General features: G+C 34.5%; 1 protein-coding gene and 1 pseudogene across 5 annotated transcripts in view; one reads left to right on the top strand and one right to left on the bottom strand.

Annotated features, from left to right (window-relative positions):
• Positions 1–17,963, top strand: part of Suco (SUN domain containing ossification factor) — an 81,048-nt gene that overhangs the window by 22,289 nt on the left and 40,796 nt on the right. For 4 of the 5 annotated variants that reach the window (XR_012438829.1, XM_074047465.1, XM_074047462.1 and 1 more), the window contains exons 2-9: positions 2,481–2,592; positions 4,466–4,576; positions 5,839–5,993; positions 10,177–10,299; positions 10,931–11,081; positions 14,114–14,237; positions 15,971–16,095; positions 16,682–16,749. Coding sequence is in view for 4 of the 5 variants with exons in the window: in XM_074047465.1 (XP_073903566.1) it covers positions 2,481–2,592; positions 4,466–4,576; positions 5,839–5,993; positions 10,177–10,299; positions 10,931–11,081; positions 14,114–14,237; positions 15,971–16,095; positions 16,682–16,749 (969 nt within the window). In the remaining variant the exon portion in view is untranslated. The remainder of the gene's footprint in view (positions 1–2,480; positions 2,593–4,465; positions 4,577–5,838; positions 5,994–10,176; positions 10,300–10,930; positions 11,082–14,113; positions 14,238–15,970; positions 16,096–16,681; positions 16,750–17,963) is intronic. The other variant, XM_074047464.1, reaches the window with a different exon arrangement.
• LOC109689123 (AN1-type zinc finger protein 1 pseudogene) lies at positions 829–1,424 on the bottom strand (annotated as a pseudogene).

Raw genomic sequence — 17,963 nt, 5'->3', positions numbered from 1 at the left:
TTTGTTGGTAAAATGTAGTTACTTTTGGTATGTATTTTGCTTTGGTATATATAGAAAAAAAACTATAATGAGATAGGGCTATCCTGTCTTTTCATTTATAATACATTCATACAAACAAAAGAGATGAATCCTACTGAAGGGAGGGTTTTTTTTTTAATCAGAAATATGCACCAACACAGTTAGATGATGCCAAGAGAATGATTTTCCCTTCTTAAGCCTATGATTCCTCATCCAAAAACTTAGAAGACTGAATGAGTTGATCTTTCAGTTTCTATAGTTCATGTACATATATTGATTTATATGCCATGATATAGGTAGACAGTAAGGCTAGACACTCTGGTTCCATAATACTAGGCATGAACATGTGGCTTGCTTAAAGCACACATGACAGATAATAACTTTTGAGAGCCAACTGAAACGTATACTATTTCCTACTTCCTCTGCCATAAGAACAGCAGAGTCACAAAAAGGGAATTGTTCTTTTGGCTTGGATCCTGGAGTGAAGGTGACATGGAGCAGTACCATAGCCAATCAACAGAAACACACCTTTGCTGATATTTCTACAGCATAACCTAGTAAAGTTAATTAAGAATTCGTTAATAACTGCGTATCAACACATAGTTACACTTTAAAACACAGAAACTCTAACTTGATAGGAAACTGATAATGACATATGACAAAGTAGAAATAAAAGGCAACTTTTAAAAGTCAAAACAAAATAGTTTCTTAGTTAAAGTAATAGACTTAAACATGTACAACATAGAATTTTCTTTGATATTTCTGGCTGGAACCCTAAGATACATCGTTAAGATAGTCCAAAACAAGGGCTTAAACAGTAGAGTACTTGCCTAGCAAGTGTGACGCCCTGAGTTCAAACCCCTGTATCAAAAATATAATAATAATAATAATAATAATAATTCTACCATTATATAAAGGACAATCCTTCTTAGTAATCCAGGTTTCCAAAGTATGATCCAAGGATAAGTCTTTGCCAGAAGTACTGTGACATAATCTTAATTTCATAGCTGTTAATTTGTCATTGTCATTTTTAAGACTGACTAGTGAAGTTGCACCTTCTATCCTGTACTTGCTTTTTCTCCTGTCTTGCAATCAGTAATGTCTTTTACAACTTTCTAAGTGGAAACAATCAGAGACTTTGGGATTTCCAGTTTCTCACACTCTGATGATGGCAAAAATTCTTCTAGAATAAGGACATGTAACTGCTCCAAGTGTTTTTTCAGCACAGTCCTTGAATGAGCATAGGTCAGATTTATGTTTATCTGTTTTCATTCTTTAACTGATTGCATTCAACTCAGGATAACCATGAGAGTCCTTGCTTCTGTGTTCAAAGGTTTGTGTTGCTAGACAGGTAACATTCCTGAACAACTATCACATAGAAATGGAGGTAAATCTGAGAACTCCATGGACTGTGACTATTGTTAAAGCATGCTGGTGCAAGCTGCCCCCACTACCATCTCTGGCATCAAAGTAGAGCCTCGGTTTTCTGCAGCCAGGAAATGGGGATTCCAGTATCACCTTGCTGCTGGCAGTACTTTTACCTGGCAGTGCTTCCTGATGTCCAACTCCAGCTTTTCCATTTCCATACCTCTTTTATTCTAATACTGGGTATGACTAGTGATGATGGACATGGTTGTCTTATTACAGAGGTATATGGGATATTTTTTGGTTTCTTTATAAGTGTGATACTGTGTTTTAGGATTTTACATTATGCATATGTTTACTACATTAACTACATACTTATTACTGATTTAAAGAATTTTGATGACTGGATGTTTGTCAGATGCCTTTCAGTGGGAGTAGAGATAATCATATTTTTCCTTCATGCACATGGCAAACAATTTTTATTATATCAAACCAGTTTTGGATATCAGAGCTAAACTACCTGATCATAGCAGTGGTATATTCCTCTTTTGATATATTCCTAGAGAATTCCTACATTCTTTTATTTAGAAGTTTTGCATCTTAATTCATAATCTTACTAACCTATAGTATTTGTTTGTGTGCTGTTTCTGTTCTTGATGTCAATGTTCCCTATGTAAAAGAGTTTGGAAGCTTCACTTGTGTGCTTTGAAGTAGCTTAAGCATTAGAGTGATCTTTAAATACTTCTTAGAATTTAGAATATCATTGGCACCTGGCACTTTCTCAGGAGGTTAGCTTTTTGACACCATTCTCTGTTTCTTTTATGATAATATAATTATCAGAAACTACTTTTGTGAAGTCTGTCCTGTTATGGCTTCTTAGAATTCATAATGCTTTATTTGGAATGTTGATAAAACTGTTTATGTTTCTCCTAGGGTATTAAATTTCTTCATGTTGCTATGTTCTTGAGTATATTAAGATAGGAACCTGTTTATTGCCTCAAATTTTAGCTCATATGGGGACTGTGTTGACTTAACAATTTTTCATTCTCCCCCCCCTACTTTTTTTTTTAATCATTCTGGTGGTGGGTGTTTTATAGGCTTCCTAGTTGGCACGTATGTTGTAAAGAGAGTTCTTCAGCTTCAACATCATATTACTCTCAAGATCACAGTTGCGTACTAGAAAATGAAGATGTGCAATTCCAGAAAAAGGTACCTTAAATAATGTTGACATTTTAATTTGTGGGTCAGCGTTCTAAAGACTGTCTCAAAACATTTAGAATGAAAGTAACTTCAAAACTACTGTGCCACAGTTTTTTTGATGGAAATTTGTATTTTTCCTTGCTATAATACAAGGAGCTACTCAAGTAATTCTGAAATTGAGATAGCTTAGAGAGATATTTATTTATGTATTCTTGTTGCTTGTATTGATATTTCATTAATATCCTTAGTTTACATTAGGGAGAAAAAATAGTGCATGTTCAAAGAACTGAAAAATATTTTCTTTTTAATGCTTTAAATATGGTTTTATAACTTGAAAGTTATTAGAAATGAATATTACAGGGAGAATTTGCATTTGGTGACTTCATAGTTTGTTATATATAATTAGGTACAGTGAATAGACAGAATCCAAAACACCTTAGTCTTTGAATCACTTACTAGTTCACCATTTTAAATGCTAAAAGGTGAATATTGACTAGACTTGGCTTTTTTTTTTTTTTTTTTTAATACTGGGGTTTGAACTCAGGGTTTTATCCTTGCTAGGCAGATGCTTTATCACTTGAGCCATGCCTCCAGTCCTTTTTGCTCTGGCAGCTTTTGAGACAGGGTCTCCCTTTTTGCCTGGCCTGCCTGGATTACAATCCTGCTGTTGATGCCTCCAGTAGTCGCTGGGTTGACAGGCACATGCCACCAACTGTGCACAGCTTTTAGGCCTGGGCCTTTGAGCTGTAGTCCTCCTGATCTCAGCCTCCACAGCAGCTACGATTGTAGGTCTGAGCCATCAGCACATGGCCTTAGATTTGGCTTTTGCCTACAATTTCAATGTACTTATTTTACATTACAGAAATAATTTATATGACTACATAATATTCATGTACTATTCCTGTCCCCAAAGGAGCCACAGTTTACTGATTGTTGTGAAATGTTCAGACCTTTTTCTATGGGTGTAGATGTACCTTTTTATATGCACACAAATTAATATTTTTGTGTCCATTCAAGTACCACATAAATGTAAATCACCCTACTCCAACAATATCACCCATATCAGCTTTTCATGTTGATGGGTTCTTCTGAATGGCTGCATGTTCATTCCATCTTATAGATATGCCATCAGTTCTTTATCATTTCCTTATTGGTGGACTTTTGCGTTCTTTCCCAGCTGTCTGTGCATGTATGTGTGCATATGAATGCAGTGCATGTGTATATCTACACATATATTTGCCACTTACATTACATTTACATGCCTTGGGGCTTTTGCCATGATATTTGGAATGGATTATTTAAATTTTTTGATTTATGTAGAATATATTTCTGGGGTGGTATATGAACAGTTTTGAAAACTTGATAAATATTTTTCAAAAAAGCTATTGCTTCTTTATGATGTATTTGAAAACAAAATATAAAAATGGATTTAAGTAGGGAAAACATATTCTGGCATTTATCTAGTAGTTCCAGGTAAACAGAGATGAATATGAACTTTGCCTTTATGAAATTTATATTCTAGAAGACACACTTAAAGACATAAAAATAGTGAAAATCCTAACTTGAATGTGAACACGTATCAAAAGACAGATGAAACAAAAACCTTACAGACATTCATTTGTCAAATATTTATCGAAGTTTTTCTACATGCTGAATGCATCATAGGGCTTATTAAGCATCCAGTGAGATTCTTCAACTCATATATTGCACATTTTAAATGTAGTGGCAAGAAAAGGAACATAGGGAGATAGAAAACAAGCATGCAGTAGAGTTAAGTGCATGCAAGATACTTCTTGGTTTCAAAGTTTAGAAAGAGTTGGCCTTAAGACTGTTTTGTGAAATAGTTTTATTAGTTAGTCTTTTTTTCTTTGTTGCAATATAGGATGAAAGAGAGGGACTTACTAATGATGAATTACTGGGAAAATCAGCTTCAAATTTACCTGTTCCACCAGAAGAAAATAAATTAAGGGATAACTACATTGTGGATGTACAAGTAAGCTGTGTTGCTTTGATTTTTAATAATATAACCTTAAAAACTAAAAAATAGAATGCCTCTGTTTGGTCACATATTGCATGTTGTTTTTCCTTCTAAGTGCCATGTAACAGAACTTTAAGATTACTCATCTGATAATGGTATTGCTTTTGAGAAAATGTAAAGTTACAGATTTAATAATAAATATGACTGTTCTTTTTTAAGTAAAATTTTGGGTGTAAGACCTCATTTTCTAGCTTCCATTTTGACTCATAATAAATGTTGTCTTCATATCATATTTGATACCATATTTTTTCTAACTTGCTTCATTTACAACAAAATAAAGTATTTGTTGAGCACAATATTTTGTATTTATAGCCCATAGATTCTGTTCCTTCAATTGAGTAAGAATCCCTCTCTCTTGTTAATTCATTTATTAAAAATTTAAGTCCATAACTGTGCCAGTAATATAAACATCAACTAGAACTTAGTCCTTACTCAGGTGCTTACAATATAGTTAAAGAAAAGAGGGAAACATAAATAATGGCAATAGAAGATGTTACAGATACTGTTATAAAAGCTTATGCAGGGCACAGTAGAGGAATAGAGGAAGGGGTAATTGTACTTAGTGTTGGTTACAGGGGAGGAGGTACTAATAGAGATTTTCAATTATAAGTTAGGTCTTAGGTAGGTTTATGTTTTGTAGAAGGTTGGGAGTTAGGGGTAAATGAGCCAGGTTATTCAGGACTGAAGGAGCAGCAAGAATCATTTATTGCTTTGTTATAGTACTTGTTCATGTACTGTTGTTTATTTCCTAAACTGTTTAGGGATAGGAACTGTGTTTCACTATTTTGTATGTCTAAAACATATAATTTCTTAGTTGCTACTAGTAGTTATGAATTATAGTAACATAAATATTTGTAGGTCCTAATACAAAATGGGAGGTAGAGGAGAAAAGGGACAAGCTTTTTGTGCTAACTTATGAGATGCCACGAAAAGTGTGTACAGCCAGTATTTAATAGCAATATATTCCTTAGGGTAGTAATGGTAGAAGGAAGGATTCTTTTTAATAAATACTTTTTTACTGACCTTTTTATTTTTTTATGGTGCTGGGGATTGAACCAGGGGCCTCATGCATGCTAGGGAAGCACTTTACCACTGAGCTATACCCACAGCACTTGAACATTCTTTGTATGATTGTTTTCAGTTTTCTATACACTCTTGTTTAGCAAAGAGATTATTTATTAATCTTAACATTTAAGTGTTTTTTTTTTTTTAAACAGCATACAGTGTCAGAAAAGTTAAGTTCACCTGTGGTTGAGACACTCCCTACAGTTGATTTACAAGAAGATTCTTCCAGTGTACTTATGAACAGTGAAAACGTTGAAAATATTTCCAATTTATCTACCTCAGAAATCACTCCATTCTCAAAGCTTGAGTAAGTCATTGGAGGATTTGGTCGGGGCAGGGGGATATCCCTAGTTAATAATAGAACATTTTCTTAATAGAATAAGGCAGCGCTTGATACTCAAGTTTGAAGTTTAGGCTATATAGCAGACTTAATTTATAATACCTGTGTTTTCGTGTGTGTGTGTGTGTGTGTATTGAGTGATTATCATATGACACGTTTATTTAATTAGCAGCCTACTTCAAGGAATGTCAGGTTAATTCATTTCCAGTAAGTATTACTGGTATTCCATTCTTAGTTATGTCTTTGTATGAACTACCTTTTTTGGAACTTACTGAATACTTAGAATATTTAAGCTTAAGTTATCCTTAATTTACAAAATCAGTTATATACACCTCTGAGCTCCTTCCAGCAGTATTCCAAAGAACAAAACAAAAAAATGCCCTTTTTTAGTACTATGTTAAGTATTTCCTGTTAAAGGAATAATTTAAGATTAGATATTACATATCCTGCTCTCCCATTATTTTAAAAATGGCTTTTTAGAGCACTGGGAGTGGAAAAAGGTAAAAATATTACTGTATGTATTTTTAAAGTGAAATTCTAAAAATTCCTTAGAAATTTAGTGAAATTTCTTGATAACAGGTGGTTATTGATGCTGTAGACAATAATATTGACAGAATTAATACTAACAGGTAGAATTTTAATGTTAGAGAAGGTAATTTAGAATAAATTTTGAAGTCTTTATTTATTTTTTTAATTATTCATTTATTCACATGTGCATACATTGTTTGGGTCATTTCTCCCCTCTTCCCTCCGCCCCCACCCTCTCTCCCCCCCTCACTTCCAGGCAGAACCTGTTCTGTCCTTATCTCTAATTTTGTTGAAGAAAAGACATAAGCATAATAAGGAAGACAAAGTGTTTTTGCTAGTTGAGTTAAGAATAGCTATACAGAAATATTCCTAGCATTGCTTTCGTATACACATGTGTTACAACCAAAGTTGATTCATCTCTAACTGATCTTTACGCTGGTTCCTGATCCCCTTCTCATTTTAACTTCTGTCATTTTAAGGTTTCTGTATTAGTTCCTCTGGAGTGGGGACATCATGCGCTTTCATATTTTGGATTTTCTACCGATTCCTATATCTCCCATACGTGCTCTCCCCTTGTCATGTGATCCAAGTCCAACCACATTGCTGCATTTGCCCTAGATCTAAAGTCCGCATATGAGGGAGAACATACGATTTTTGGTCTTCTGAGCCTGACTAACCTCACTCAGAATGATGTTCTCTACTTCCATCCATTTACCTGCAAACAATAAGATTTCATTCTTCTTCATGGCTGAGTAAAATTCTATTGTGTACAAGTACCACATTTTCTTAATCCATTCATCACTAGTGGGGCATCTTGGTTGTTGCCATAACTTGTCTATTGTGAATAGTGCTGCAATAAACATGGGTGTGCAGGTGCCTGGGGTATATCCCCAGGAGTGGGATTGCTGGATCATATGGCAGATCTATGTTTAGATTTTTAAGAGACCTCCAAATTTTTTTCCAGAGTGGTTGCACCAGTTTGCATTCCCACCAGCAGTGTATCAGGGTTCCTTTTTCCCCACATCCTCGCCAACACATGTTGTTGGTGGTGTTTTTGATGATGGCTATTCTAACAGGGGTGAAGTGGAATCTTAGTGTGGTTTTGATTTGCATTTCCTTTACGGCTAGAGATAGTGAACATTTTTTCATGTGTTTTTTGGCCATTTGAATTTCTTCTTTTGAGAAAGTTCTGTTTAGTTCAGTTGCCCATTTCTTAATTGGTTCATTGATTTTTAGGCAAGTTTAGTTTCTTAAGTTCCCTGTATATTCTGGTTATCAGTCCCTTGTCTGATGTACAGCTGGCAAATATTTTCTCCCACTCTGTGGGTGGTCTCTTCAGTTTAGAGACTATTTCTTTTGTTGTGCAGAAGCTTTTTAATTTTATGAAGTCCCTCTTGTCCATCTTTTATCTTAGTTGCTGGGTTGCTGGAGTTCTATTGAGGAAGTCTTTGCCTATACCTATTAGTTCCAGAGTGTTTCCTGCTCCTTCCTGTAGTAACTTCAGAGTTTCAGGTCTGATATTTAGGTCCTAGATCCATTTTGATTTGATACTAGTACAAGGTGATAGACATGGATTCTAGTTTCAGTTTTTTTGCACATGGGTAAGTAACCACTTTTCCCAGCAACATTTGTTGAAGAGGGTATCTTTTCTCCATCGTATATTTTTGGCACCTTTGTCAAAAATGAGGTGGGTATAGTTGTATGGATTCATATCCGGGTCTTCTATTCTGTTCCACTGGCCTTCATGTCTGCTTTTGTGCCAGTACCATGTTGTTTTTACTGCTATTGCTTTGTAATATAGTTTGAAGTCAGGTATTGTGATACCTTCAACATTGCTCTTTTTGCTGAGTATTGCCTTGGCTTTTCACAGTCTCTTGTGTTTCCAAATAAACTTTAAGGTAGATTTTTCAATCTCTGTGATGAAAGTCATTGGGATTTTGATGGGAATTGCTTTAAACATGTTGATTGCTTTCGGTAGTATAGCCATTTTTACTGTTGATTCTACCAATCCATGAGCATGGGAGATCTTTCCATCTTCTGTAGTCTTCCTTGATCTTTTTCTTCAGGAGTTTGTAATTCTCCTTGTAGAGGTCATTCATATGCTTTGTTAAATTTGCTCCTAGATTATTTAATTTTTTTTGAGGCTATCATGAATGGAATTGTTTCCATATATTCCTCCTCAGTTTGTTCGTTGTTGGTGTATAGAAAAGCTAATGATTTTTGTAAGTTGATTTTGTATTCTGCTACCTTGCTATACCTGTTTATGGTGTCTAAGAGTTTTTGGTAGAGTTTTTTGGGTCTTTAAGGTACAGGATCATATTGTCTGCAAATAAGGATATTTTGACAGTTTCTTTACCTGTTTGTATTCCTTTTATTTCTTCTTCTTGCCTAATTGCTGTGCCTAGAAATTCCAGTACTATGTTGAATAGGAGTGGGGATAGTGGACATCCTTGTCTCGTTCCTGATTTTATGGGGAATGGTTTCAGTTTTTCATATTAAGTATGATGTTGGCTGTAGGTTTGTCACATGTAGCCTTTACAATGTTGAGGTACATTCATTTTGTTACTAGTTTTCTTAGAGCTTTTATCATGAAGTGGTGTTGGATCTTGTTGAAGGCTTTTTCTGCATCTATCGAGATGATCAAGTGGTTTTTGTCTTTGCTTCTATTGATGTGCTGTATTACGTTTATAGATTTGCATATGTTGAACCACTCCTGCATCCCTGGGATGAAGCTGACTTGGTCAGGGTGTATGATCTTTCTGATGTGTTGTTGGATTTGGTTTGCCATTATTTTATTAAGGATTTTTGCATCAATATTCATTAAAGAAATTGTAGGTCTCCTTTTTGGAGGTAGGTGTCTTTGTTTGGTTTTGGGATGAGAGTAATACTGACTTCATAAAATGAGTTAGGCAGTGTTCCTTCCCTTTCTATTTTGTGGAACAGGTTAAGAAGAGTTGGTATTAGTTCTTCTTTAAACGTCTGATAGAATTCAGCAATGTATCCATCAGGTCGTGAACTTTTCTTTTCTGGGAGACTCTTGATTGCTGCTTCAATTTCTTTTTGTGTTATAGATCTATTCAGGTGATTAATATCCTCTTGGTTCAGTTTTGGGTGGTTGTAAGTTTCTAGAAATCTGTCCATTTCTTCAAAATTTTCAAATTTTTTTTTTTATTGGTTTCAAAATCTCAATATCATTAGAAGTAGAAAAATCCTAAAATTCATGTAGAAGCATAAAATACCTTTAATAGCCAAAGCATTCCTGAGTAAAACTCTTTATTTTTTAATTAGACCAAATACTAACCTATAATATTTTGTTTTAAAATTATATTTTAGATTTTTAGAACCGAGAACACTAACAGATCACTCAACAGTTGATTTTACATTACTTAAGTAGCCCAGGCTGGCCTTGATCTCTGAATCCTCCTACTTCAGCCTCCTAGGTACAAGGATTACAGGCATGTGCCACCATGCCTGGTTTAAATAAGTGAATTCTTAAAAACATGTTGCAGAACTATAAAGTATTCTTCTTTCTTTGGCTTAGATAGTTCAGAAATCAAAACATTTTTAACTTCTATTTCATTAAGTCTCTTAAATTACCAGGTTGTCTTTTTTCTTCTTTTAGTGAAATAGAAAAATCTGGTACTATATCTACAGCCAAGCCAAGTGAAACTGAGCACCCTCAAACTGATTGTGACGTTGGTGTGGCCTCAGTTGAACAACCTTCCTTTGTCAGTCCACCTGAAAGGTGAGTATGAGAAATTGTTTGTGGTAGATTCTTTTTGTTTATTTTGTTATTTTTGTTTGTTTGTTTGCTTAGAGACAGGGTCTTGCTCTGTAGACCTGGCTGGCTTTGAACTTGATATTCTACAGCCTAAGCCTCCTGAATACCAAGATTACAGACATGCTCCACCACACCCAGCTTGTGATATGATTCTGTAAAAACCTCAGTGCCATGTTTGAATGGTCTTTGGTGCCTATTTTATTCCACTTTACAATTGAGAGAAATCTGATCATTTTGTGTTCCTTTCTTGGTTTACTTTGTATTTGATAATTACAGCAGTTTCATTGTTAAAAAACAAAAACAAAAACAAAACAAAACAAAAAACCTTGTTATCTATAATCCCTGCTACTTGGGAGGCAGAGATTGGAGGATCACAGTTCTAGCTCAGCTTGGGCAAAAAGTTAGTGAGACATTATCTGCAAACAAATCAAAGCAGAAATGACTGGGGAATGTGGGCCAAGTAGTAGAATGCTCTACTAATAAGCTCAAGGCCCTGAGTTCAAATCCCAGTACTGCTCCCCCCAAAACAAAACAACAATAACAAAAAACCTTACTATTTAGCTAAAATTTGTTTATGTCTTTTGATCTTAAATAGCCTTGCTGACCAGCATATAGAAAATGTGTCATCTTCACATGGCAAAGGAAAGATAACAAAATCAGAATTTGAATCAAATGTTTCAGCAAGTGAACAAGATGGTGATGATCCAAAATCTACATTGAATGCTTCAGATAATTTAAAAAATGAGGTTAGTATATAACTTGTACTATCTCCTACTTATTGCTTTCTTATATAATGTATTTTTGTTATTAGCCTCTTTATAATCATGTTTTTCATAAAATTATAGGGAGATTAAGTAGTTAATATGTGGAACTGACTATACTTCCTGAGAGCCATTGGTACTCTTTTCCAGTACAGAATTGATAAAGTTGTTTCATATATAAACTCCCTTTGGTTAGATATAACTACTTGATACCACATACGAAAGTCCTTACTTAAGCAGTTTCTTAGAGACCTATATGGAAGTTATAACTATTTAAGAATCTTCAGAATATCACTTCAATAAGATAAGATCAGATGGATGCTCTTCAACTAGAATCTTTAAAGGGATATTTTACCTTTTGTTACTTACATGTAGAATAAAACTAGACCAACTTATATTTCAGAATGTTTATCACAGTGGAACAGTTTTATTTTCTTTTCCCCTTCTGAAGTCTACTTTAACTTCGTGTAGAAGTGGTAATGGCAGCAGTTTAGGGTCCCCTCAGGTTAGATATAACTAAGTCAAAGAGATGAAGACCTTTTCATGAACTTAAAAACAAATTAAATGGAATCAAAGAATAGTTGAAATTGTGGAGTACCACATCCACATTTATTCCTTCTTAATTTGGAGAGTTCTTTCTCTACTTTCACAAATTTTCAGTGAATTTATACTTACTACTAACTAAACTTTATTCTGGAAACTTTCACTATCACAGCACTAGCTGTGTCTATTATGTTTCTTAGAAATATAGGAGCTCAGTGTTTCATAGTCCAACATCTTAAGGAAACTAATTTTAATTTTCCTAACGAAACCAATTATTAACTATCACATCCATAAGTAAAACTAAGTAAACTGTTTTAAGTATCAAATGTGAAATTGAAGCACAGCAGCCGTCTTTGTCCTAAATTTGTTCTGCTTGACTACTATCATACTGAAGTTGCTCTTCGTTACCTTAGAGACAGGTGAATTTCTATACCTCTTTGTTGTTTATTTTTTCAATATATTCATACTAGATTTTTATCATGTAATTTAAACAGTTAGAATACTAGCTTTTTATTTTTACTTTTTACGGATGTGGGTGGGGACAAGGCTTTGCTTGCTATATAGCTTAATCAGGCATTGAACTCAAAATCTTCCTGCCTCAGCCTCCTGAAAATGCTGAAATTATGTACCACCATGCCTGGATCTTTTTTTTTTTTTTTTTAAAGTAGCCACAGACTTAGTACTTCCAAAATTGAAGTTTGTATGGAAACCAAACTGATAAGTGTTTCTAGAGGAATGGTTGGGAATGACTCTGCTTCCTTTCATAGAAAATAAAGTGCAACGTACCAGAAATCACAGGCATTGGTGTTCAAAAGCATGCTCTAAGATAGCAAATATATGCTTAATGAGACTTGGGCTATTTACCAGTCTGAGACTTTGACACTTCTCAAGATTCTGTTAATAAATGCATTAAGCATTGTTTTAGGAATATACAAAGGGCTAAATAATGAGCAAACATCTGTGTACGCATTATTCTACTCGAGAAAAATAATCAGATTATATGCTCTGTCCTCAGCTGTATTCTTCCTCCCCACTTCAGATGTAACACTATCGTGAGTTTGATGGGGTTTTTTAAGAAAGCACTTTCCAAATGACCATAAATAGTACATATCGTTATTTGGTTTATTTTGAAACAATATAGGATGATATAATTCTTGCTGTAAAGTAGTACTTTACTCAATATTGGTTTTGAGATTTATCCATTCATTGTTTTTAGTTAATAGATATTTAGGTCTTTTTCAAAAAAACCTTTTTTTTGGTGGGACTGGGGTTTCAACTCATGGCTTCTCACTTGCAAAGTAGGTGCTATATTGCTTGAGTCACACCTCCAGTCCTTTATGCTCTGGTTATTTTGGAGATGGGGTCTTAAGAACTGTTTGCCTCAAGGAGCAAAGATCTCAGTCAGTCTCCCAAGTAGCTAGAATTATAGGTGTGAGCCACAGGCACCTGGCTCTAATTTTTTATTTAAAAACAGTGCTACAGTGAGTATTCTTGTGCATATTTTCTTAGCTACATGTGTTTTCATTGATGTTTGTACGTAGGAGTGGAGTTAGTGGGTATATACATCTCACTATTACTAAATTTTAAAATTCCTTCTGCAGTCTGCTAAGAGTCCCCATGAGTTGACAGACATGCCACACTTTGCTACAGACTGTTACAGTTTAGCTTCTGTGAGATTGGTATAATTTATATTTCTGGTTTTCACTTACATTTCATGATTACTATTAAAATGCCATTTTCCTTTTGATGAATTTGTTTGTATTCCCTTTCCTGCTTTCTGATTTGTAGCCATTCTTTAGAGGCATTCCTTTGTTGGCTGAATGTGTCACAAATACTTCTTTGTCTGTAGTTTGTTGCTTTATGTAGTTTATGGTCTTTGATTTATTTAGTTTTTCAATTTTAATGTTACCAATGTCTCAGCTTTTAAAAAATGCATCTTACGCATTCTGCATCTTGTTAAATCCTTTTACTAGCCTGAGTCATAAACAGGTTTTTCTGAATTCTTTTGAAGTGTGAAGTTCTGTATGGAAACTTTCAATTATGTCTTAAGTTTTTATGTACATGGTACTTTTTATTAAAGTTGAGTGTTCTTTTAACTTTTAAGGTGGATGTACTACCTTAAAAGTCCCCACACATGTGTGTGTGCATGTGTGTATAGTATGTATACATGTACAAATTTGGGGAGTCTTTTAAGTCATTGTTTGCTTAGGATACACAATTTTTTAAAAAGTTCCTTTGCTTATGCAAAGGAATACATCCTGAGGTGCTTAGGTAGAAATGCTTTCAGTTCTTTCTTTCAAGAGATATTCAGTTCCAACTAGTAAATAAACCCAAACTTTTCAAAATAGTATCATTCATTATAAAGTTAGACTTTTATTTAACTTGACAGAAACACTGTATTTTTTTTATTATTTATTAATAAGTATTCTTTGAAGGTTGAAGTCTATTTTACTTATTTTTTGCATTTCTTTCAGAGTTCTGATTATACAAAATCAGGAGAAGCTGACCCTACATCTGTAGCAAGTCCCAAAGATCCAGAAGATATACCAACATTTGATGAGTGGAAGAAGAAAGTTATGGAAGTAGAAAAAGAAAAAAGTAAGGAAGCACTGGGATTCTTTTTTTTTTAAATCATTTTTAAATTTACTCACATACATTTACATTGTTTGGGTCACCTCCTACCCACACCCTCTAGCTTCTGTTCTGTCCTCTTACTCTGATTTTGTTGAAGAGAAAATGTAGAAAATAATAAGGAAGACATAGCGTTTTTGCTAGCTTGAGATAAAGATAGCTATATAGAAAGATTCCTAGCATTGCTTCCATGCACATGTGTATTGCAACCCACATTGGTTCATCTCTACCAGACCGCTTCACTACTTCCTAGTCCCCTTCCATAGTGGCCTCTGCCAGTTTAAGATTACTATATTCGCTCCTCTACAGTGAGCACATCAACCATCAAGTTTTAGGTTTCCTCCCCTTAGTGTGTGACCCCACGTCCAATAGTACTACTGCATTTGTTTTATGTCTATAATCCACATATGAGGGAGAGCATACAATTTTTGGCTTTCTGAGCCTGGCTAACTTTGCTTAAGATGATGTTCTCCAATTCCATCCATTTACTTGCGAATGACAAAATTTAATTCTTCTTTGTGGCTGAATAAAATTCCACTGTGTATAAATTACTACATTTTCTTAATCCATTTGTCGGGAGTGGGGCATCTTGGCTGTTTCCATAGGTTGGCTGTTGTGAATAGTGCTGCAATAAACATGGGTGTGCAGATGCCTTTGTAGCAACCTGAGTTGCATTCCTTTGGATATATCCCTAGGAGTGGGATTGCAGATCTACTTCTAGTTTTTTTAAGAAACCTCCATATTGTTTTCCAAAGTGGTTGTACTAGCTTACATTCCTACCAGCAGTGTATGAGGGTTCCTTTTTCCCTGCATCCTTGCCCATATTTTTTGTTGGTGGTGTTCTTGATGATAACTGTTTTTAAATTATTTGTAGGCACTCTACCACTTGAGCCATGTTCCAGCCCTTTTTTTGCTTTAGTTATTTTTTGGATAGGGTCTTCCCAGCTGGCCTTGAACAGTGATCCTCCTATCTCCGGCCTCTACCATAGCTGGATCACTGGCATGTACTGTCATGCTCAGCTTTACTGAATGAAATCATCCTCCTGATTTCCACCTCCTGAGTAGCTAGGATTATAGGCACAAGCTGCTGTGCCTTGCTTTTTAAAAGAATTTTTTCTAAGTGGCTGCTGATTACTCTTATGTCATTTACTGGTATCTAACTACATACTGTTTTAGTCTTAATTAAAACACATTTTTGTAGAGTACTAATGTAGGATAAGAAAAGAGTAAGCAGTGTGGTGATTTTCATCTAAATTTATAGGAGGAAAATTGAGGCAAAACTTTGCCTGCATCACAAAGCTTTTAACTACAGACTGTGGCATTTTCTTTTCACTTCTGTAGCATAAATGTGAGCTGAGAATTCTTAATGTTGGAATTACAGATAGAAAAATAGCAGGCCTCTTGAGTAGAATAAAAATATATATACAAAAAGCTTTGGTTCTCATTGACAAGCTTCATTTTATGTTGTTGTATTCAGACATACAACAAGTAATGTGAATTTTTATAGTCAACTTGTTATTGGACTTATTTCTAAGCTATTAGGGTGAAGCATTTTAAATTTCTCACATATTTTTTAAATGTTCTGTTAGGTATTAAGACCTGTTCTTGTCTAGAAGTCATCGATTTTGAGGTCATTGTGTTGCTGGGGTATTTTCAATCATAATCATTATATGTATGATTATAATAAGGTTTGTCTGCAGGTCAGTCATTGCATCCATCTTCTAATGGAGGTCCACATGCCACCAAAAAGGTTCAGAAAAATCGAAATAATTATGCCTCAGTAGAATGTGGAGCTAAAATTTTGGCAGCTAATCCAGAAGCCAAGGTACTTAAGTATAAATTTTTTAAAAACTAAATGTAGGAAAGTACAGTGACTTTATTAAATATAGGCATGGCTTTGGTATGCTGAGAACTATATTTTATGTGTGTTATATTTCCAATTCACTAATAAATGTAGGAGTGTGCCTCTTATGACATTTTAGTTATATTAGTTGATATATTGTATTCTTTTTTTAACTTATAAAACCTTTATGAAATCTTACAAAGAAAATAACTAATAGAAAGTTATTTTTCCTTTAGAATAAAGTAACCGATATTGAGGGTTACTGGGGATTGAATTTATGGCCTGGTGCTTGCTCTGTCACTTGAACAGTGTCCCCCAAGCCCTTTTGTTTTTTGAGATAGGGTCTCACTAACTTTCCTCTTGCTGGCCTGGAACTTGCAATCCTCCTGCCTCTGCCTACTGAGTAGCTCAGATTATAGCTGTGCACCACCATGCCCGGCTTTGGACACTGAGTTTTAAATAGGTTGTGGAAGGATAAGTTAATTTTGTATCCTTAACTGATAAATATTAGCCACTTTTCTACTTTTTTTCCTTAAGTATTAAACTTCCTTTGTTCTTTTTAAAATAGAGCACATCTGCTATTCTTATAGAAAATATGGACCTTTATATGTTGAATCCTTGCAGCACTAAAATTTGGTAAGTAATTATAAAGTGTATCTATTATGCTTTTATATGATGGTCAGATTTATTTATTTATATAGTCATTTAATAAGCACTTATGTTTGACTGTTAATTCTTTGCAAAATTGAGGACAATATGCCTTTTAAAGAAGTGACAAAAAAGCTAACAGACCTGGTTAAACAATTATGAAATGATATAAGATGTACTGCTGAGAGAGTTGTGTAGGAAGAGAGAAGATGAATAATAGTAAGAGGTCTTCCTGAAAGAGGTCATTCCTGAGTTGAATTTTGAAGGGTTCATAGGTAATGGCAGATAAGGGAGGCACAGTGTTTTAAGAGCATATTTCTTCTAGATGACTATAAATAAAGCCACCTGAAAAAGTTCTTTTAGGTGTGATAGGAGTAAAGATATAATTACAATAGTGGCAAAATATGAGAACAGAGCATTAGTTTAGCTATAAGCAGACCATCCAGTGCTAAGTATATTCAGTTTAATAATGTTTGAACTTTATCTTAAAGATCTGTAGGGTAGCATTTGTTTTACGTAAGGAAGTGACATTATTTCACTGGCATTTAAAGGTTTGTCCTCAAAGGTCAGCCTACAACAGAATGCAAGTGAAGCAGAGAAACTAGTTAGGACACTTGTCATAGCCCAGGTGAGAAATCAAGGCATTGGTAAATTGGACATGGAAGAGAGGAAGACATCTGAAAGACATTTATAGAAGATAAAATTGACAGTTCTTAGTTAGTAATTAAATATGAAGGAAGGGACATCTAGGAAGTGTCCCAGGATTTTGTTTTCACTGCTTTATCTATAATTCTTCCATTAATTAGTGACATAGGAACAGACTTATGGGGGGAAATAATGTGTGATGACTAACAGTTTTCTCACTTGCTTTCATTGCTCAAAAGTAGCTATTGAAGGAAATCACCGTCATGTTGATTTGCTACCCACGCATATATATGCAGACACAAACATTTAATTTGAAGAGTTGAAGAGATACTCTTTAAACCTTGAAGATAATATTCTTTTCTCTTGTTTGAAGTATGTACTTTGGGTTCAACTCTTATATAGAGTTCTGTTAATTTCTTAGAGTGTTCTGTGTTTCTGAGAAAACCTTAGAGATGAGGCAGAAAGATATAGTGAAAGGCATTTCAAAATCAACTTTGAGAAGACATGACTGGGTACATACACATTTTATAATTATTCCGGTTAAGTTGACTATGTAC

Source organism: Castor canadensis, chromosome 11, assembly GCF_047511655.1.
Source record: "Castor canadensis chromosome 11, mCasCan1.hap1v2, whole genome shotgun sequence".
Classification (NCBI taxonomy): Eukaryota; Metazoa; Chordata; class Mammalia; order Rodentia; family Castoridae; genus Castor; species Castor canadensis.
This window is presented reverse-complemented; position numbering and strand designations above follow the sequence as displayed.